This window comes from Zonotrichia albicollis, chromosome 3 (assembly GCF_047830755.1).
Source record: "Zonotrichia albicollis isolate bZonAlb1 chromosome 3, bZonAlb1.hap1, whole genome shotgun sequence".
In the NCBI taxonomy this organism is placed as follows: domain Eukaryota; kingdom Metazoa; phylum Chordata; class Aves; order Passeriformes; family Passerellidae; genus Zonotrichia; species Zonotrichia albicollis.
The window spans coordinates 65,902,551-65,925,422 of record NC_133821.1 but is presented as its reverse complement, the minus strand read 5'-3'; the positions used below and the strand labels follow the sequence as shown (position 1 = coordinate 65,925,422).

Below are 22,872 nucleotides of genomic sequence, written 5' to 3'. Positions count from 1 at the left end.
CAGCCTGACTTCTACCAAACTAAATTTGAAGGTTTCACTGTATGATTACTGTGATACATTTCTGTTATATCTCTACAGCTTTAGTACAGCCTCCATTACCAATTGCACAAGAGACAATGAAGGATGTTCCTTTTACTGGCCTTGTTCTACCAGTTGGCACAGTTACTAGCAATCTAGCTACTCCAACACTATCTGCTGGAAGTGTTTTCAATCCCCTGCCAATCAACAAACCAGAATCAGATGACAAAGGACCACATCTTACAGACCTTCAGATTTCTTCCAGTGAAAACAATAGATCTGGTAAGAAATATTTTCATTATATGATATGATACTGTACAGGAAGCATCATAGTCAGAGATTTTTGCAAATCATAGTCCATTGAGCTAGTAACTACAGAATAGGAAGTTTTGTGCTGGGTAGGGTGTCATTCTGAATTTAATTTGGTGAAGTGGTGAGAACCATCTTTGTCATCACCTGATCAGTGACTTCTAGCAGCTTATGCTTAAGTATGTTTTTCTCATAGTCTCAAGAAGTAAAGCTGAATCTGGGAACTCATCAGAGAACTTCTTAGAAATGCAGTTTGATTACACAAGTAGCAATGTAAAGGAGCAGGAGAGTGTAGGGTAGTATAACATCTATAGAACTTCATCAAAGATTTTAATAGTTCATTGCATAAATTGGGTGATGGCTTTGGGATTTGTTAATTTTAGCTACTATACAGTCTTTACTCTGTAGAGACATTAATTTCTGTGGCATAATGTCTCACCAATGTGTTTGAAATAATATATATAACCTATAGAAACTAGGACACACCTTGTCAGCAGTATCATCACTGCGTGCATTACCTGAACATGGATTAAATCGCATTTTGTGTTAACACTGATATTTTTTGTTAATTGTTTTTCTTGTCACTGCATTTCAGTGCAAAGTGATGTCTCGAGTACCTCTGGACTTGTTGGAGGAGTGCAGCCACCCAGTGTCTCAAGCAATTCTGGGCTTCCTGGAGAAGGGCCACCATCCACTGTCTCAAGTAGCTCTGGGCTTGCAGGGGGAGTACAACCACCCAGTGTTTCAAGCAGCTCTGGACTTGTAGGAGGAGTGCAACCACCAACTGTTTCCAGCAATTCTGGTCTTGCAGGAGGAATGCAGCTACCTGCTGTCTCCAGTAGCTCTTCTCTTGCTGGCGGGATTCAGCCAACTAACGCCTCAAGTAGCTCTGGACTTATGGCTGGAGTGCCACCACCAAATGTCTCAAGTAGCTCAGGGCTTCTAGCTGGAGTTCATCCACCTGGTGTCTCAAGCAGCCCTGGCCTTCTGACAGGAATGCAGCCACCCAGTGTGTCCAGCAGCTCAGGAGTTCTGGCAGGAGTACAGCCACCGAGTGTTTCAAGCAACTCTGGGCTTCTCATAATGCCACCACCCAATGTTTCAACTAGTTCTGGACTTATGGGAGTGCCACCACCAAATATTCCAAGTAATTCTGGACTTCTGGCAATGCAGCATCCAGCTGCAGTTCCAAACATGCCTCATTTAAATATCAGTAATCAAAGAATGCCAGGAATGCCTCTTATAGATATCCGTCCAGGCCTAATGCCCCATTCGCCTGGACCAAGGTTTCCTTTAATGCAGCCAGGAATGCCACCACAGCGTGCTATTCCTCCTCCCGCAATGCTCGATCCATCTCTTCACCCACCGCCACCTCGAGGTCCTTTTCCTCCAGCAGATATTTTTAATCAAACAGAAAGACCTTTTGGAACACCAGGAAGACAAAATATCGATAACATTTCTAATCCAGAGAAAAGGCTACCTCTTGGAGGTGATAACATTCAACAGGAGGGGGACAGAGATTATCGCTTTCCTCCGGTGGAAAACCGAGATAATCTTAACAGACCGTCTCCAGTGGATGTCAGAGATTCTGTTGGACGACCACCAGTTGATCCAAGAGAAGGTATAGGAAGGCCTCCAGTAGATGGAAGAGAACACTTTGCTAGACCACATATAGACATGAGAGAAAATTTTGGAAGACCAGGTATAGATAACCTTGGCCGAAGAGAGCATTTTGGTTTCAATTCGGACAAGCACTGGGGACAGAGAGGAGATTATGATGAAAGAGAGCATCATGCCTTCCCTATTTATGGTGGCCCTAAAGGCTTCCATGAAGACAGAGAGAGGTTTCGGCATGTAAACTATAGGTTTGACAGCAGAAGTGGTCCCAGTTGGAACAGAGGATTTGAACAAGATGCTCACAGAGATTTTGATGACCGCAGAAGACCCTGGGAAAGACAGAGGGATAGGGATGACAGAGATTTTAATTTCTGCAGAGAAATTAATGGAAACAGGTTTGGAAGAGACAGAATGTCAAACAACTGGATCCCGCCTCCACATCCAAGGGTTTTTGAATATTTTGATGGGGCCACTTCTCAACGCAAAGCTGATAATATGCCCCAGGTAAATGGTGAAAATACAGAGACAGAAAGTCAGCCACCAACTGCACAGGTGCAGGATGATCCAGAACTTTATGAAAAACTGACATCTTCTGTGGAGATAAACAAAGAGAAGAGTGACACAGAAGCTGATATAGAGAGTGAACCAGTGGTAGAAAGCACAGAAACTGAGGGGACATAATCATCACTCAGTAGGTAAAAGATACCTTTTGTAAAGTTGTCATCTCTCTGTAATAGATAAATGGCTGACTGGACCGTAGCAGTTCACTTTTGTCTGCCAGAATTAAGTTAATCTGATGTTCATGTTCATCTTTCACTTAAATAACTGTACAACTGACTTGTATAGAACACTGTTCTTAATTTGAACATGGTAGGTAAACGTTTTTTGCTTTTAGGGTTTTTTTTAAATTTTATTTTATTTCTTTGGTAAAGCATAAACTTGCCCCCAATTGCTTTTAATTTCTCAATGATAAATTAACAGCTTGTCAAACAAAGACTTCCTATGGAAGAAAATGGAATTTTTAGATACTACCCTTAGTTTGGCTATCAAAATTGTTATACTTGAAAACAGGTGCTGGTGTATCTTGTCCGTGTTTTTAGGCTGCTGCAGAATTTTAAAGTATAGATAAAGCTGTGATATTTTATGTTCCTACAATTCGGCAGAAAAAAAAATGGCCCATGTTACTTAAGGAGCATAACACAGAGATTAAAAGTGATTTTGTAAAATCTACACTATAGTCTCTGTTTTCTCTAAAGTAAGTGTTTGTGATTTGTTCCTCGTACTGCAGTGGGTTTAAAAAATGAAAAAGTACATTTTAATGTTGGGTGCATTTTGTTTTTAGATGCCAATAAAGCATATTTGTTTGATAACAGTGTTTTAGGTATTGTATTTTTTTTAAAAACCTGCAAGCTCTAAAAACTTGGAATCAGCTCTGATATATGCTTAGCCAGTTGTTGCAAAAGGTTTATATTACTTTTGTAAAACCAATGCAACAGTTACATGTGCAAGAAGCATATGGTTTTTACATCAAAGATCATGCAGTCCTATTAGTTTATGTAAATAACATGTATGTAAATATCTGTGTAAACTGTTTGTAGATACCATTTTTTCTGTGTGTGCCTGTGTATGTGCAAGCACTCACAGAATACTGTAGGCACTTCAATAAAATTGAAATGAAACTAGGTTGTGAAAATTTGCTTTTCACCTTCTTTAGGTAGTAAGATAAATCTTATTTCACTGCAGTGCTGTCAAGCTTCTATTTATCTGCTCATGCTCATTGTTACAATGTTCTTACTGCTTTTAGAAGGTGGAATATATATACTGTAAGAATATGCAGTAGTATTCCAGCTTACTTTTTTAAATGCAGATATGCATGAAGCCAAAACTTAAATGAGTGTTTGCATTTTTTATTTTGTAATATATTTGGTGTTCTGGATAGATAGTGTTAGTGTTTGAGTATTCCATGGTTAATTGATTTTAATGACTCAAAGCTCAGAAATGTTGCATTAAAAGCTGATGTTGGTCTAAAAACCCTACATGTTTTACAGAAATAAGAGTTGGGGGTTGTGTTTTGATGGAATAACATTGAAGCTGAACCTCTTTTTAAACTGTTAAAATGAATTGGCTGCTTAGGTAAATTAGTAGTGCTATTCCCTCCTCTTTCACCTGCTTTGCTACTTGTGTATCCTTTCAATTGGAAAGGTTAAGCTGTAGGATGATGTCAGATTTTCAGTTTGTTCCATTCAAGTGCATTTCACCAACTTCTTTCAAAGTAAGTTTTGTTAAAATTCTGTGTCTGAAAGCACCCTTTCACTCAGTTTTAAGAAAGTTGTTTTCCTCTTGCATAATAAGATAATAAGGGTAGATTCTCTTACATGAATGCCCCTTTGGTAAAAGAAACTTTTTTAGCTCAAATTAGACTTTTGATCTTTAACATAAAAGCATTAGCATGCAAGCTTTATTTCCCCTTCTGCTTCCCTCAAATGGGTGAAAGTATGAAAACATCACATGAGTGTAAAGCATTAGCAAGCCTTTGAACCTAGAAGCAAGTTACTTGTGTGTGTAGTCCTCTTCCTCTGGATGGTGGGGTATTTTTCATGCTGTGTCATGGTTCAACTTTTCAGATCCAGGGACTTCTATTCTGGATAGTAAACAGACAGCTTAATGAAGGTAGCCCTTGGAAAGAGTGGATTTGAATGAATTATTATCTATTGTGCAAGTAGTAGTCATTAGGTCTGCATTAAATAACCACAGCTTTGTAATGGACCTTGCTGATGTGTTTATTGCCAGAACGTGTCTTGGGAGTTGAGATGAACAATGTTGGAGGTAAATGTATTGTCACGGGCAGCCTCTGGCTCAAAGAGCTCAACTGATGCTGCTGCACCAGCTACTCGTAGGGTTCTGGTCAGGAAGATGTGATTGTGTGAAAGCCTAAAAGCACTAAATAGCTCTAAGGATATTTTATGAACTTAAGGGGTTTTATTTCATTTTAATATGTTAAGTTTGAAAAGGCTTCAGTCATAGGCCACAGAAGTGAATACTCAAAATCAAACACATATTGGCAGTAGCTTTACTTTTTAAATATTTTGTTGAAAACCTCCTAAAAACTAGAAGTTCATCTGTTGTTCTAAACTGGGACTGGCAGTGTGCCAAGTTGTTCATAGTATGAAGATTTAGGTAAATTGCCAGGTGACAGTTGTTAAACAATTTGGTTGGTAGTGGTATAGAACAATGCATTTAATGAATCTATTATCTTTGTTAGTATCTTTGAAACATGAATAAATTGGCTACTGTACATATGTGTTACACTATCAGTTTCTAAATGATGTCTTTTTGTAGAATAAAAGTTTGTTGTACAGTCTTCAGTTGCATTATGTTTACAGCTAGGACTGTTCTATTTCTTATTTAAATAATGTAGCATGCAGATATGTATTACCAAAATATAGCCATATTTAGAAGCTTGAAGGGACTTTATATAAATGAAACACTCTGGTTCTTTATCTTGCCAGTAGGACGTTTTAAATGTTAAGGAGCTGGAGTGAAGACTTTCCTTTTTTATTGTAGATTAAGCCATCATAAGCCAATGTGTGCACTGAAAGGACCTGTCCTGACACCCAGAGCAAATCTTTGATGTGATTCATGGGAGTGACTTTTAATTTTTGCTTTTGCAAAGGAGAGAGTGAGATTGGGGCAGAAAGCAGATGGGGCCCAGGCATTGGGGCAGCAGTTCTGGCTTATGCCGGTTTAAAGCTTGCTGTAGTGATGAAAGGTTGTGGGTTCCAGCAACTGAAGAAGCTGATGTACGATTCACATAAGTAACAGATACATTGAAAAATATTTCAGGTAGCTTTGCACGCAACACATTGTATTTAGGCATTCACATTTACTTGAAAACCATGTGCATCCATAAGATGTTTGATGTATTTGCCTTTTTAAACAGGCTGTGGTTCTTTCACTGGAGAGCATTTGAGTAGAGCAGTATATCCATAAAGGTGAAATGTAGCCTTCATTTGCTATAAGGACGTGATTCCTTTGCTGAAACCTTTTCCTGTGAAGTACTGGTATGCTTTTTTGTATGTGTGGTACTTCCTTTTGTTACAGACTCAGGGGAATATATTCACTTAGATTCCTTTGCTTCAGAAGAGCTCTATAACATACGTAGAGCCACTTAAGTGATCTAAATGAAGTTAAGGAATTTTAGCCTGAGTAAGTCAAGATGGGAGTACTGTAATCAAACCTGTAGTGAGGCATGCAGGCATTCCTTAGGCACAGTTGGAAAATTATAAAATAAACTTACATATAGAAGGTGTTTATAAGATAAGCCAATTTATTACAGTAGTCTCTGAATATACAATTTGAGCAGTTTTTTGACCATGTGCAAAGATATTTTCTGCTGGTCAAACTGAAAGTAGTCTTGACTTTTTTCTCTAACTCACATCTTTGGGTAATTTGATTCGAAACTGATAAAAATGGATCCTAAATTTCATTCTCTGTCTTTTCAGTAATGGTGACTTTTTGTTGCTTGATAATAGGAGAGCTGAACAGTCAGAATCATCGAATGGTTTGGGTTGAAAGGGACCTTAAAGATCATCTAGTTCCAACTCCCATGCCATGGGCAGGGACACTAGACCAGGCTGTTAGAAACTGCATCCAACTTGTCCTTGAACATTTCCAGGGATGGGGCATCCATAACTTCTCTGGGCAACCTGTTCTAGTGCCTCACCACTCTCACAGTGAAGAATTTCTATCTAATAGAAGTCTGCTGTACATCAGTTTAAAGCCATTGCCCCTTGTTCTTTGCTCTTGTAAAAAGTCATACTCCAGCTTTATAATTTTAAAACCTATTCAGAATATCAGGAGTCATCAAGAGTAACTGGAAAAAATTTTTCTTATTAATGCATGTTATTAAAGAACCTTTTCCTTTTTTGTTGTTGTTGATTCAGGTAATTAAAGGATCTTCTTTTCCCTATTGTGACATCTACTGCTGATTCTTTTGAATTTTGCAGTAGTCAGATTTTTCTTTCAACTTCCTTTCCACAAGTAGGCATTCACTGTGATTCCATTTACTGGTGTAGATGAAAGATTGTTTTAAAAGGCATAAAGGCGGGATGTTATTTTTTTTAATTTGAAGCTGTTTATTTGAATAAGAATGGCAAAAGTGTCTTTCCTTAATTGTAACTAGTCTTACATTTTTCCTTGAAGGGCTGTCACAGTGATGTTAACTTATTTGGTACAAGTTCTTTGGGTGCACAATAAACATAATTCAATTAGTGTATGTACTTGATATTTCATAGTCAAGAAAAGCCAAGTAGAACTACTAAAAAGAAAATTCATTACATCTCTTTGAGTAATAACTCGCATATAGGATCTGAAAAGTCATTCTTGTCAGTGATGAGAGTTTCTTAATAGGGTTTTTTTGAAGTTGGTAAGCTGTAAAATTATATTTGCTGTTATTATTTTAATTCCTATCTTGCAAGAACTTGATGAAAAAGGGTAGTCTCACTGAATATTCTACTCCTAATATCTTTTAGATGGTCTGCTACCAAAGATTAGAGGAGGCAATTCTAGCAGTCTAAGTACTCTTACAAATGAAGAGGATTTTAGGATTTATTATACAGTTACAGATGAACGTGTTTTCTCTCTCCAAGAGTTTAAAGTGCACATTTCAGCACTTGCATACTAACAGTGATATTAGTTGTATCACTAGTTCACTAATCTTATTCTGTACTCTGTCATTTTTCTTTTAAAGCTAAGTCACTAGTGCTAATTTTAAATTCTCTTATCTAATGAAATCATACTAAAGCCCTCAGACAAAGGACTATTTTGTGCTTTGCAAAAAACAGTATGGTCAGAGAGCACTGTAACTTTTAAATAGGCTAGTTGAAATATTTTTAATGTTTTGTGTTTTAATGCTACAAAATTCCTCTTGAATGATTTTCTTTATGCATATCTGTCTCATAATGGATATGTGTTCACATTAGTGTGTGGTAAAGTTTCTGTTGAAATGCAGAAGAACAAATTCTTTAAAGCAGATGACTTGATGTTTCTCAGACACTTCACAGGTAACTTCACAGCCATTTGGATTTGCATACCAGAACATTACAATTGTGTGCAAGCCAGTGCAAGAAAACCTTACCAGATGAATAGTGCAGAGTGTTAAATGGATCTAGAATTGTTAACTCAGATGTAGGTCAGTAGGATTCATCTAAGCCATAGTTGCAGGGACTTTGGATCTGAATATCACTTCTACACTAAATAGAGATCATATTGTAAGCAAAGTAGTTTTTTCTTGACATCAGCAGGAATTGAGTAGAAATAAAGTGTATTCAGTGTATAAAGTTCTTTCTAAAATTGCATTCATCTAGCCAATGAAAGCTCTGTCACTGCCACCTCAGTTGATCAAGGGAAAAAATATTTTGGATTTATGCTGTTTCTGAGGTAATCACATCTCATTCAGCAATGCAGTGAAATGCAGTTTTAAGTGTGCCTTAAGTTTGTCCTTTTGAAAAGGACACCTATTTCAAACTTCAGACAAAAATGTAGAAGAAAATCAATAAATTTTTGTCTGTAGAATTTGAAATGTAATTTTGGGTTCACTGATTTTCTTCCAGAAAATCTTTGTCATTTCATTTGTGCAAAAACATAAATAGTAAGTGTACACTCAAATTCAGAAATGTTTACTGAAAGTTGTGCTAGTTTGTCCAGTTCATTTTCATTTTTTTTCCACATGCTTGCATTACATTATTTTGTCAAGTGGTTATGTCACAGAATTCCTCTTACAGTAAGTTAGAAATACTTTGAATTATGTCATTCAGTTGCGTAACTGAGATGTTAAAATCTAGGACAACCATAAGTCTTTATCTTGAATGTCATGGATCTTTTGTGCAGTATGACTACCAACACAGGTAATTCACTATTGAGGACCCTAGTGGTAAAGCTGTCTGTGTTTAAAAGTAAAATGCAGACAGCAAATTACAATGCTTGCTGATTGTTTTGGGATTTTTGCTATTTATTAAAAGCAAAATAATGGCATCTCTCAAATTCCATGTTGATTAGAAAACACTGTATTAAAACTATGAACTTGGAGGGCTGAAGTTCTATGAATTGATAAAATAAGTGAGGCACCCATTATTTTTGTTAGAATGTTAAACTTTGAAGTGATTAGGATAAAATGTTATTTTTACAAAATCTTGAAGTGTAATTTTGAAGTTTTGTGTGCATACTGCTGGTAGTTTTTATCTGTACACTTCACACATGCTTTGTTCCTGTAATCCTTATTTCATGATCAGGAGCACTGTGGAAAACAGGAAAGTGGCATCAAGTATCATATTCTAGCAGTCACTGAAAATACTGTACAGAGTGGATCTCTATGTAAGCCACTGGACAGATAATGGTTTTTCAGCAGCAATAGCTTGTTAGCCCAATTTGAAATGAGAAAAAATACAGTTAGAAAGCATGAATGAACCTTTTTATTTTTTTTAGATTCAGCAGACAGAAATTAATATGGTGCATTCTGATTAAATATTTACTAATTAACAAGCAAGCAAGCAAGCATCCAAAGATTTTAGGTACTCCTGAGCATTTTTCTTAGTATTGCTCATACCTCAATTAAAAAGGAACACCTCCTCACCCTTCCAAACCACAAAAGCCCCCCCCAAAACTCAGGTAGGTGTAAATATTTGTAGGCTTACAAGGTTCTTGGAGGTGCAACTTGACACAGATGTTAATATACCCGTTTGAGTATCTTTAAATAGTAAATACTTTAGAACCCAGCCAAAAGCATGATGAAGAACTATATGACTTGCAAGGCATGGGCTAAACTGAAGTTTTGGTGTAAAATCCAAGATTATTTTATTCCTTGTTTGTGTTATCCTAGTCCAAATACTGCCCTTGTTCAGGATTCCACTCTGAATGCTGATTAGAGGATGTTCTGATTAATGCCTGTGTAACCCGTTCAATAAGTAATACATTCTAGGTATTGCATCACTGTGATACAGACACTAGTAAGAAGTTGGGAGTGATGCTGTTTAAGGCAAAGCTATCACAGAAAACAAAGGGGAAGATTGCCAAATTGTGTGAATCACCAATCTCAAACATGCTATTGAGGAATGTCTCAATGAGTAGAGATAATTACTGATTACTTGTAATTACCTCAGTAGCTATAAGAGTGCATTTCACAATAGTATCTCAGTTTGACAAGTACTGGCTGCAGCATTTCTTGCATTCTGCTACCTGCAGAAAACATTTTCTTGATTGAAGTTGTTACATTCTTTCATGTTATTGGTAGAGAATTTAAAATAATGCTGCTTTAGTCTAAACCACTATGTGTTATACAGCCTCACTTGTTTACCAGTGGGACATGACTGTTTAATTAGGTCCAGGATTTCAAACTCTCTTGGGTCTCACTTTCTTTTTCAGGGGCCTTTAGAAGAGCAGGTGATAGAAGATTATATGGTTCTAATTTCCTTGATTTTTCTATTGCTTTTAACACAGAGGCTTCTAGGGGATAACATTTTTCCCTCTCAGATTCTCTTTCCTGTGCAAGTATTTATGAGCAGGCAACCCTAGTTAAGATTTTATTGGGATTCTAAGAGTATGATGAAATAGAATGTATAAAATATTTGAAAAAAATTGCAAGCACTATACTTGTCTAGTGCTGTGCTAGGAAATTCATAGAGCTCACAGAGAAAGAAAGCAAGCAAATTAAAGCTACTTAAATGCATTGGTCTTATCTTCTGGCTCTCCCAAAACAATTGTACTTTCTAAGTAGATCTTTTCACTGTAGCACATAGAGCATCCCTTTAATACATGGTCATTGTTCTTTGTTTAAAATCCAGTATGTCCTCCAGCTTTCTTTTCTTCATCTGCATACTGCTTTTTTTTTGAAAGCTTATGTTTTTTTTAAATAGCATTTTTTTCCTCAAAGGATTTTTAAAAATGAATGCACTAGGTTAATAAAGTTTTCTTATTTCATTTTAGAATGTGTTGCTTAACTCTCCTCAATAAATTTCCTTCTCCATGAAAAGTTCTTATATTTCTGTATTAATCAGAATAGAAGTAATGAATGACATGTAAAAAAAAAAAAGAGAGAAATAAAAATTTTATTCAAAATTACATATATTTGTCATGATAGTCTGGTTCTAGCATGTTCAAGAATTTAACTAAAATGGCATTTTTCACACAGCCTAGCAGATTATCCTGTCTCTAATATGCAACTTGAAAAATTGTGCACAAGCTAGAGCAGCCTCAGGAGCTATCCCATGCAACTTGTACATATTAGTGAATACCAAAGTCTTGGTTTTTCCTTTTCCATTCCTCTCCTTGTCTCTAGATATTCTAAATATTCTTACTCAGAGTGAAGAAATTTAAGCAACCAACAGATTGGCTACGAAAGCTACGAAGATTTTCACTTTTCCAGCTTGGAGAATTAATTTGTTCTAAATGTCTCTCATCTTGATACTTTAAAGTAGACAAACATAAGTCCAAAAGGAACAAATTGTGAAAGCAATTCTGTACATATTTCTAGCATTTTTAGGGTTAAAAAGCCTGCTAAAGAACTGGAAAGATTGTAATTAATGGGCTGTTTTACTTAAAAATTAAATTTTCTTTGTGGCCCTTCTCAAGAAATTTCATTATTCTTTTGTCTCACTTTTTTTTTTTTTTCCAAAAACTGGGTCCTATTAAGCATCCTAGAATGCAGCTTTGAAATTACACATCTTGTCTTACAGTAACACTCTAACATTGACTTCAGCTACATACCCCAAAACACACAACACATTCAATTTATTATTGTGGAACTGTCAGTGTACATTTATAGATCCATCTTACAGAAGCTTATGGAAACCTTAGCTGGAGAATTTACAGTCTACGCTGTGGAAGGAAACACAGACTTCAGTATTCACTCTTCCTTTTGCCATGCATGCTACACTCAAATTCTTCCTACAGCTGACACAGATTTGTTTTGACTTCCATCTTTGTTGTGTCAAAAAAGTCAGAGTTAGACATGGGAGTGTTCACATACAGATTTAACTGCACATCATCTCTGAAAATCAGTTGAATATTTAAAAATTAAATATTTAGTTGGTATTCTACATCTAGCTTGCTATGAAACATTTAGTTGGTTACACCAGACTTTTTACACTATTTGGTGTCTTATTTATTTAAAGTAAAGTGAAACATAGTATTGTTGCATGTATAAGAAAGGTTCAGTCTTGATGGTGGTTGATTTTGCTATGAGAGAATACCGGGTTCCCAGTGTTATACTATAGAAAATGATGTGCTGGTGAGCTGTGAAAGGAAAACCTTAAGTACCCTGACACTTGGCTAGAAAAATACCAACCACAACCTTTCATCTCAGGCTGTGAGGTAGCACAGGGAGTGCAAATATGTCCAGGCAAACTGCTATGTTTTGCCAGGTGCACAGGCTTGAGAGTAGAATATTATTGAGCCATAGAGACACAAGGCATCTGCTCATCCTGGGATTGTCTTTTCTACCTGAGCCACAACAGTGGTATTGCTACAGCAGTCTTTTTATTCTGAACTTTGTCACATGTTTAATATTTATAAATAGGAGAAGTATTTAAAGTTAGTATGTTTTTCAAGATAATAATTACTGCCAAATCAGGTTTGTGAACCAGGGGCTCTACTTGAAGGGAACCCAGTTACAAGCAAGAAGGATGATAAAATCACTCTGGGTGCTTGTTTGGATTGTTCTGGAGCAGATACTGTAGGCAGGTGGTTCCTACTTCAAGGTCTCATTTTCTGAGAAAAAGCCAAAAGTTAATTCTGAAACTTTTTGTCGTTCTGACTTTCCAAAATACTCTTAGTAGGCTGATACCTCAAATACACCTTACATCTGCATGTGTTTTCCCATTCCTCATGTAATCTTGACCATGCTAAGTAGCAGCCAGCACAAACGTACTGCATCTCATGATCATCACTGTTCCTAAGAAGGATGTTCTTGGGTCTCTTTCTGTACCCTTTTGAATCCTTCAGATGCCATTGTTAGCCATTTCTAAAGACATTGAAATAGGAAATTTAGTGTTTTTCTTTAGGAACAAAACCTCTAGTGGACTGATGCAATACTTCCCCAATTTTTATTTTCACCCTGATTTCTTTGGCAAAAGCACTTCACAGTGAGCATTTCAAAGCTGCTTATTATATTATGGTTTCCAGTGTCTTCAGCCTGAAAGTGAAGTTTTGATAGATTTTGAAGGAACATTTTCTATGTACTCTTACTATTCCTCTATCTTTTTCCTGCCTTCATGGAGCAGTGGTGTCTAGCCAGCCACTGCAGCCTATTTCCTCAACTTCTTAAGAGAGGAAGTCCAATGTGTCCCCAAAACATGCTGACACTTTCTGCAAAGGGCATTTTCTCAAGCTGTGTGCAGCAAGAGGAACATGCAAAACCAATAAGCCTGCCTTTCCAGGACACCTTATCCAATTTTTGAACCCTTCTTTGCAACAAGTCTCTGGATTTAGGAAGACAAGAATAGCAGCTGGATGAGTTGCTCCCCTTGTTATTTATCATCTGTACTGGTGCTCAGGGGCCTTACATGAATTGCAGCTGATTGTGCCTTTTGTGAAGGGTGGCCACTTCTGCTGTGTTTGTTCTGAGCACCTGAAATACCAAGCAGAGCCCTGAACTCTGCTGGCACCTGTGCAGTACAGGAGCTGCTAGGTCTTGTCTGTGGCACATGCTGCCTTTCACGTGCACCTTTCTCTGTTGCCTCTTTGAGAGCAACACTATTGCTTCTCCACTATTTAATTTTCTCCTGTGTAAAATAGAGCTTGATGAATGTGAAAGTAGTGAGAGGAGTTCATACCCCTACTCATGGATATGTTGAGGATCCTATACTCTGCATTAGAGTGCCATTAAATTCGTTGTTTTCTAGTGGTGAAAAATTTAACAAATATTTCTTGGATCATGCTATTTCAATAAAACAACACATATTCTCTGGCTGTAGAGACTGCAGAAGAAAAAATTTGACCCAGTTCAATTTTATTCTTTTACCTTTTATCTTTATACTTTGTATCCTTTGTACCTGTACCTCGATTCTCTGTACAGTGTGCTCCTTGGCAAAACGCATTAGTACTTTATTAACTTTCTTGTTGTCATTGTATTGCAAAGGTTCCATGTTGCTAGAGTTTCATACCTCCTTGATGTTTCTCATAGGCAGCTCCTCTGAGCACTGCCTCTCTCCTCTTCTCACAGCAGCCAACTAACTCCAATTCCCCTCAACCAACCAATCCACTCTTTTATAACACTCTTCTTATTGGCTACAGCTGTGGCTTGTTAAAGTCAGGCCTGTTCCTAATCTTTAGTAATTAACCCAGCTGCAATTCTTTAGGGGGCAAGATTACTTTCTATACTACCTTTATTTACTTATATTCTATCCCCCTACACTTTCTTCTCTCAAAAATTATGTTTTTTCCATCTGAGTGTATCCCAACCTAATGGACTTAGAGGAGGATGCAAAAATGAGCAGCCAGACAGCACAGGAACTGGGAAATCTCTTCCAGTGGGACTGAGGAATGGATTGTGGGCAAGAAAAGGAGAGATCTTTGAAGCTCAGTCATCTTACTTGTGGTTATTGATATTTTATTCTGCATTCTGAAATGCTGAGCACTTTTGTAACCAAATCCATAGGACATAGCAAGTTATCAAGTGTCAGAGTATCGTAGGATTTTTCTTCTGAGAGAACCTTTTTTTTTGTGAAAATTGAACTGTATGGCAACCCCTCTCAAAAGGGTGCAGGTGTTGCATTTGAAAAATTTTCTAAGCACTTGCTGATGTTGTTACTGATACAACAAAACTGAGATTTTATATTCCTTCCTTTAATGCTTAGGTACTGATTAAGAATGTTTTTAGAAGTGTCAATAGTGACCAAAGGGAGATTTCTGTGGTTTTGAAGAACTGTGAAACTGAAGGATTTGTGAGGAATGTTAAGTGAATTTATTAGGATTTACATGTGTTTTCACTTCCTTATAATGTAGAATTGGTGCCTAACTAGCTGGCTGCTGCTGAGAGTTAACACTGTTATACTTGTATTTTGTTCTGCTTTTGGTAATTTCAAACGTGCAAGAGTTTTGTTTATGTCAGCTTTGCAGACCATGAAGGGTCACATGTAACCTGTCAACACTCAGGAGGAGTCTTGTAAACTAGGAGAAATTATTGCTAGCCATGATGTTGATAGAAGTTATGTTAAAGGGGAAAAAAGTGATTTTCAATGCAAAAAATGCTGAATGCTTTGTTTATGAGAGTAGGGTGTCTTTTTTAGTTTGATAGAAACTATAAGTAGAAACAGCTAAGATAGCTGAATTAAAATCAAAAAAAGTTCTGGAGGTATTTATTTCTTTAAATTTTTTAAGTACATTCTGATCCCTCTTTTTTTACTCATGCTTGTAGTTAAAATGTTTTTTCTTCCCTGGATTTTGCTCGCACTTTGTTATATTTATTTCCCAAGCCTGGTGACTTGCTGCTGTGAAGCCAGCAGAGGGTGCCCAGCACATGCACAGCCATTGCTGTTTCTTGCCAGCCCGCTGTGGTGCGGCTCTGTGGAAACCAGAGAGCTGCTGCCTTGAGCCCTGTAGGGGTGAGGCGCTGTATATCTTCAGTGCAGTTTTCAGAGTCATTCAGTCTTGTGCCTCAGTGCACTGCTTTCTCTACAGTTGCTGTGTGTACAGGTGTACCCTCTGTTGTACACTAGTTGGATTTTGTATTTCAGTTTTTTCATGTTGATTTGTACTTGGTGCATTAAGAGGAAGCCAGAGGTTCAGTCTTACAGTTGAAATGTGAAAGGAAATCCCAGAAAGCTAGAGATTTTCATGTGATAACCTTCTTGAGAGACTGATTTCTTATTCATCTCTTTATTAAGATCTTTCATGGGTTTTCTCTGAAGTTTTCATTTCTCTTTTTTTCCTCCCCATACTACAGTGAATATCTTTTCCCTCTGTTCAAGAACAATGTGATTGTAGTATTCTCTGCAGGTACAGAGTATGGACTAAATTGTGTTCTTTACTGAATTACAGGAAGGAAGTAAAGGCGAATCTGGTTTTATTTTGGGGCTTTTATAGTATAAACACCCTTTCAGTTTTTACATGAACATGAGGTTTTTCAAACAGATTCAATAAGCTGTTTTTAAAAACCACTGCTTAAAAAGAAAGCAAGCTAATAGATTTTTTTCATTGCATCTGATAACAGAAATCCTAATTTGTCCCAAACAGTAGGAAAGAGGCTTTTTTTGGAGTTTTGTTTATATCAGCAAAGGAAGAAACATCTGTAAGTCCTTTTTCTCATGTTAGAATTGGTTGTGTGAAGAAGGATCAAAGAGTGGTTTTCACATAGCAATGCCCAGGTTTGATCCCATAGAAGTTAAACTTTTTGATTGCTGCTTGAATGACTTTTATTGGGGTAGCACAAAACTCTGGACAGATTTCCCTGTGTGTGGAGCCAAGGGCAGTATGTGTCATTCATAACCTCATGTTGTCCCTTGTCTGTCTTGGATTCTGTCACTCCTTTATCAACTGGCCAGTGTCTTACAGAAGGCATGTCAGTAAATCTCCTGTGGTCCCTTCATCTGTCAAGAGCTCCACTTGTGCATTCTTCTCACAGCAGAGAGAAGGAAAAGTCTCCCAGCTTCCAGATTTCTAGCTCAGGCTGTCCAGCTCCTGGTGAGATGAAAGAGAAGCTTCATTTGAATATTGAGTGAATAGTAACTGGAGAGGTGGCAAGAGAGATGGCTTGGGTGGAGAAACACACAGGCACATTTGTAATGGGAGCATAAATGCTGCTCTCCACAGCAGAGCCAGGGCAGTAAGGAGATGGATGGGCTTCTGTAGAGTCACACTGTTCACATGGCAGATGAAGGAATACTTGTGAGTGTATCAAAGAAAACCATGTTGCACATATAAAGCAAAAGACAACCTTCATTGTGTAAGTGACTGCAAAACAAAAGGAAATATGATTAGGTCTTCAAATATTGTTTGCAAATTATGACTGCCTGTAGACTCAAAAGGGTGAGAATTGAAGATAACAGTTGTCACTTTCAAAATAAAATACATAACATCTATAATTCTGTTTATAAGAAATCAAGAGATGAATATATATTAAACTATATCACTGCTAAACAAATTTATGTTGATATACTATATTCTCTCATAAAAAATATAATGGTTCTATTTAATTCTAGATCAGAATATTTAGGTGATCATTTTAGTAAGAGTAAACCTAGCTACAGGGAGAAAAAAACCCCAAAAATGGAAAACTAGATAAAATAAATTATCATATTACTCTCCTTTTTTTTCTGATTTGAAAAACTTGAAAATAAAAGTAATTTCCACTTAAACAGCTAAAGGTAATTTTAAGTTTTCATGTTTTATGCTGACACTGTAAATGCTGACACATTCCCTGCCAGGTTTCCAGGCCCCTATGTCAGCCACAGCGTGAGGAGGGGCTCCATGTGCCCGTGCTGTGGCTGCTCAGCAGCTGCCACCCTTGCTTGGCACATGTGCTGTCCTGGGAGAAGGCAGTGGGGTGGATCATGGCACTGGTAACACCAAGGTTGGGGATTCAGTCCCTCTATTGGCCATTTAATTTAGAGTCAGACTCGATGATCCTTGTGGGTCCTTTCCAACTCTGAATATTCTGTGAATCTGTGTGAAAGTTGCTGTAGCAATGAAGTGGGAAAGAATGAGGAAGTCTTCTGTCCACCTCTTTGCTGGCCAAGTAAATGCAGGCACAAAAAGCTCTCGGTCCTGTCTGAGCAAAGTACAGGCTTTCCTTGGGATCTTCTAGGGGAGGATATGCTGTACAGTACCTGTTTCCAAAGGTCAGTTTTATTAAAGATACTTCAGGTATCAAGGAAATAGGTTTTTTTCTGTTTTCACATGCTCGTGTCATTAGGTTTGGGCCACCCAGCCTATTGTTGCTCATCCCCAACTGGGCATGCCTGTAGTGAGGTAAGGTGATGTCTCCCAAAGGAGTTGCTTGAAACAAAACCTCAGAGTCATTCTGCTGAGAAACAGTTCCTTGGACAACTTAGCAAACCTTGAAAAAACTGCTGCTTCTCATTTTATTTTATAGCTTTATGAGCTTTCTTTTAAGACACTCATAAAAGTCTGAGAGACCCGGGAGAAATAATTTGGAAGTAGTCAACAAAATTACTTGTTGTGTCCAATTCTCAACCTCCAACATGGCAAACCTTTCACTGCTTAGAAGTGGGATGAGATTTTGAGAGCAGAAGCTTTGTATGTATTCTATTAAATGTTCCTAATTTTTACTAATTTATTCTGAAATTTTATTTATTTTCATTGATTTATTCTAATTTCACTGATTTTAACTAATTTATTCTGGATATATGTGCTTTCATGTGAAAATATGAAAGGAATTGACACAGAAAAGGGTCTGCATTACTCAGGTTTTTATGGTTATCAGGGCTTTGCTCTGTTCCTCACTGTTGCTCCAGACATGCTCTATATCCTTAAATTTTGTTATTCTAATACTTATCTTAAATATTCAATGCTGACACAGCCAGAGACAATAGCTTACATTAACTCAGAGACCACTGTGGAGTTATGAGAGAACCTGACCCTAGACTGGCAAAATGTCTACCTCACCTTTTTTTTGAAATTCCTGCTGGATGTCAAATGAAGCAGCTGGTGATTTCCTGTGACAATGGGACCATCAGCTGTGGTGTCAGGAGCAGATGCTCACCCTGCTCAGCAGCTGCCTGAGAGGGTGAGGTAGGCACCCTTCAAACTGACCAGAGAGCCAAGTCCCAGTGGTCACCTCTGACTCACAATCAGTACCCATCCATACTCACTTCAAGAGAATATAAAGTTAGTTTTAGTAATTAAAAAAAAAAAAAAAGTGTGCTGCTCAAGCTTATATAGAGGTAGATAGGAAAATAAGCTTGTGGTAGAATTTATTAAAAATTAAGTATTTACAGTTAGATTAGATTCTCCTCTAGTACAGATAAATTCAAAAGTATTATATTATTCCTTGTCAGGGGGCAGGTCAATTTAAGAATGCTTATGACCAGTTCCTGACAGTTCATATTATGCTACTATTACAGAGCAGATAACATGTTTTTTCCTTTTGTCTCCTGTGTAAGTGGATGAGATGGATTCCACTTTAGTAGCTATTGACTGCACATTTGCTTTGTGCATCTAAGGTCTCAATAGTGATCATCTGAAAGCAATAATTAAACACACTTGAATGTGGTATGTATGTGGTATGTAATTTAAAGCTCTCCTGCCTTCTTTTCTACCCTTTTATTTCATCCTTAGCAGCCTTCAGGATCAAAACACATTTGAAGAGGTTGAAGGGCAGCACTGCCAAAAAGAGAAAGCATAAAAATAATCCACTGGAATATGTCTGTTGGAACCATGACCAGCTCCTGAGATGAGCATAGTGGGTCAGAGTATGATGCTAAGTACACCAACACCATGATCCAATGGGTTTGGTCCTTGTACAGGCTGTTCACAGCAGTTGGACTCACTGATCCTTGTGGGTCCCTTCACAGCTCTGTGACAATCTCTGTGAAACTGTGAGAGCACTCATTTACACACCCAACAGTGCTTTAACTATTATAATTATAAATGCTTTTGATTTCTCATCAGCACTTTGAAAAGTTCATTGAATTGCTTCCCTCATTGATTTACCTTTCTTTTTTATTATTATTATGAAATTAAAAAATCTAGGTACTAATCCATCAAAACACTCAAAATATGATTAGTCTGTTTAGAATAACCAGACAGGCTTATATTTAAAGCACATGTGGGAGCATCATTGCTTTAGTGCCTAAAGGAAAAGGAACAAATAAGGCAAAAATGGAGAAACAGAAAATAATATAACACTTATGTAAACTTGACCATTTGCTTACTTGATTGTAAGCACAATTGATAAAGCAGTGACAAGTTTTAAACTCTAATATGTTAAAACACACCTTTAGTTTGTCCTTTTGTTCAGTTTCTATTTCTGTTTCCTAGTTTTTTTAATTTTATGACATTGTGGTTCAAGGTAGATGAGCTTGTGAGATTAATCTGTTCTTTCTAATAAGACCGTTTTTTTTAATCCTGGAATGTGAAATGTTATTCAAATATTTTTTAAAAACCTGCCATTTCTTGAAACTTGGCTGATTTCCCAAAGTTTTATATTAGAAGTTAGAGAAATATTACTCAGAAACTGTCCTTCCACCAGCAAGCTCTCACTTGATAGTGTTAATTACCTTTCATGAATTTCAAAATAAATTCACGTAAAGGAGTTTAATTCTCTGAAATATTCTGTGTGATATCTTTCACAAATAATTTGAGATTCTCCTTCTTCCCATCTGCTTTCAGTGGCACTTTACTTGATAGAAGCAGACGAGATTTTTCATTAGCACTGTGGGATATGATTCCTTCTTTGGCTTTTAATTAGGTTTTCAAGAAACAAGTGTATTTGCCAGGGCCAAGATTTTAACTGAGATACACTTTAGTGAAGTTTTACTGATTATTAAACCATATTTTAATAACTACAAATGAGTGTCCATAAACCCAGAAATAAATAAATATCTTGTCACCAAGATCCTTGAAGTTTCAGTTACATTTTTCCAGATATCGGGCTGCTTTTTAGTCCAGTATGATATTTAGCTTGACTCTTTTAAATCGACTAAAATTTACAGCACTATTAAGTCCCTGTTGCACAGTCAGGCTATACATGTAAATAGCTTTGCATCCTTTATTTGGCTCCTTATCTGCTTTTATTTCATATGAACATTGAAGCTGTATTATTAAATTACCTGCACTGTTTAAAGATAAGGCTCAAACAAAAATACATTTTGTATGGAAATTGCCATACAAAATAAAGCTGTTTTGTAGTTGTATTCAAAAATTGATGTGTCATCACATTAAAAGAGGTCTTCTCTCCCATAATAGATTATTTTTTGTTTTGCAAGAAGTGAGAGTGACAGGTTGTTTGTGAAAAATCTTTTTTTTTTCCATCACAGGAAACAAATGCTTCTAACTGTATTTGGTCTCTCTAGTTATATAATTGTATAACTATGGAAAGTAATCAATTACAAGGCACAGCAATCTGGCTTTCTGTACTGAAAGTAAAATAACAATTTTAGTCTCAGAGGTTACCCAAGTCCATCATTCCCTTCCTTTGAGGCATCTGTTCATTCTGAGTTTGATACAGTGCACTGCATAAAAGCACAAGTTCTCATAGACACAAATATTGTTCCCAGGCAGGTGGGTGTAAATCCTGATGGAATTGCACCCGGAAAGTAAAGTACATTTTGGATCAAAATGTTTGATGGTTCTTGGTAACTGTGCTGAAATCAACCTACCTAGGATTAGATTAACACAGAATAAGCGTTCTGTGGGTGTTTATAAATATGCACTTCCATAGTCTTTCATGTTGGATTATCCTGTTGCTTTCCACTCAGTGTAATATCTCTTGTGTTCAAGCTTCCCATCTTTCTAGAACTGCCCAGCTCTTTCCCACACCATCACCTTGTTTCTCAAGGTACTTAAGCCAGGACTTAACTTTGTGTCCAAAGATTTTGACTTGGCACAGTTAAGTACAGTACTGAAAAAGGCTGTATTCTTTTGGAATCATGGTCAGTTGTAAAAATGTGCTGCTTTGTCCTTCAAGCTCTCATGCTAGGATGCTTGTAAAATAAACCAAGTCAAAAAATATGGAATTTTATGGTGACAACTATTATGCCTGCAGATTGTCTGTAAATTCCTTTCTTCTGCTTGTTTTGTGGAGATCAGAGGAAAGTGTCATAACTTCCATAAACCTTGATCTCTTATTGCAGCCTTTTCTCCTTATCATATCTAATTACCTGAGCATTTTGACTAGCATGCTCTCGTTTCCATGCTATGCATTTCTTGTTCCAGATGAGAAGTGTCCTTGTTTTATTACTTGTTAGAGAGGATCTGGAGCTCTCATACAAACACATCAATGGCAAAGTTTCAGAAAAGTCAAAAGAATCAGGAATTTTTATCTCTGTTAAAATCCTATCTTATATAAATTACTAATTCATAGGAATATGATCCATTATGTTAATTATAGTTTAATGAAAGTTGGATTGACTGCTCTAAAGTAAAGATCTCATGTGACTTACTGTAGGCTTTATGTGATAGTGGACAAATTGCTTTATATCTTTGCATTTAGTTTTGATAGTTTAGTTTTTTTAGATAGTTTGATAAAGAGTTTAGTTTTTTTGATAAAGAGATGATGACAGAATGTACTTGCCTTTTTTTTTTTTTCAATTCTTTGGTTTACTTGTTTTGAGTGTGACCTATTAGCCGAGGAACATTCTTGCCTCTGTGTGTTAGGTTTCATAACAGAACAGATTTGGAACAGATTTGGGCCCTGCTGCTACTGCTGGTAATGGGAAGTTTTGTGATGATGCCTTTTCCTTTAACAACCTGTATGCTTTCAGGGAGATTTTGACTGAACTGTTTACCAAAGACAAGGATGCTTTCGTGTAATTAGGAAGTTACAGACAAGTCTTCTGTCCATGGAAGCTCACTGTTATTTTCTGTATCCTCAGTCCCTACTTGGCATAGTTTCTTCAGAGTCTATGCTGCCATAAATGTCTGTAAGAATTGTTGAGCATGCAGGAACTTAAAGATGGCATGATGCATAGCAGAAAAGGAATATCTGCTACATTCATACATAGCACTCAGCTGGTGCTGCCATCCCGTGGTGGGACCAAAGCAGGTGCCCAATAGGCCAATCTTATAAAATGAAGGAAAGCAAGAATTTTCTTAAAATTGATGATATCCCACTTAGTTACACCATCTGATAGAGAAGTCACCTTCAGATTTACTTTACCCTATAAGTCATCCTTACCCGTGCAAATATGGTCTGCAGAGACTCTGGAGTGACTGTGGAATCAAAGGAGGAAAGTGCTCCTTCCCACCCCCTCCCCT

At 37.0% G+C, this 22,872-nt stretch overlaps 1 protein-coding gene across 4 annotated transcripts in view; it reads left to right on the top strand.

Annotated features, from left to right (window-relative positions):
- Positions 1–22,872, top strand: part of SCAF8 (SR-related CTD associated factor 8) — a 152,869-nt gene that overhangs the window by 49,624 nt on the left and 80,373 nt on the right. For all 4 annotated transcript variants that reach the window (XM_014267796.3, XM_074537697.1, XM_005488120.4 and 1 more), the window contains exons 19-20: positions 79–300; positions 923–2,639. In XM_014267796.3, coding sequence (XP_014123271.2) covers positions 79–300; positions 923–2,625 — 1,925 coding nt within the window. In that variant the 3' untranslated portion in view covers positions 2,626–2,639. The remainder of the gene's footprint in view (positions 1–78; positions 301–922; positions 2,640–22,872) is intronic.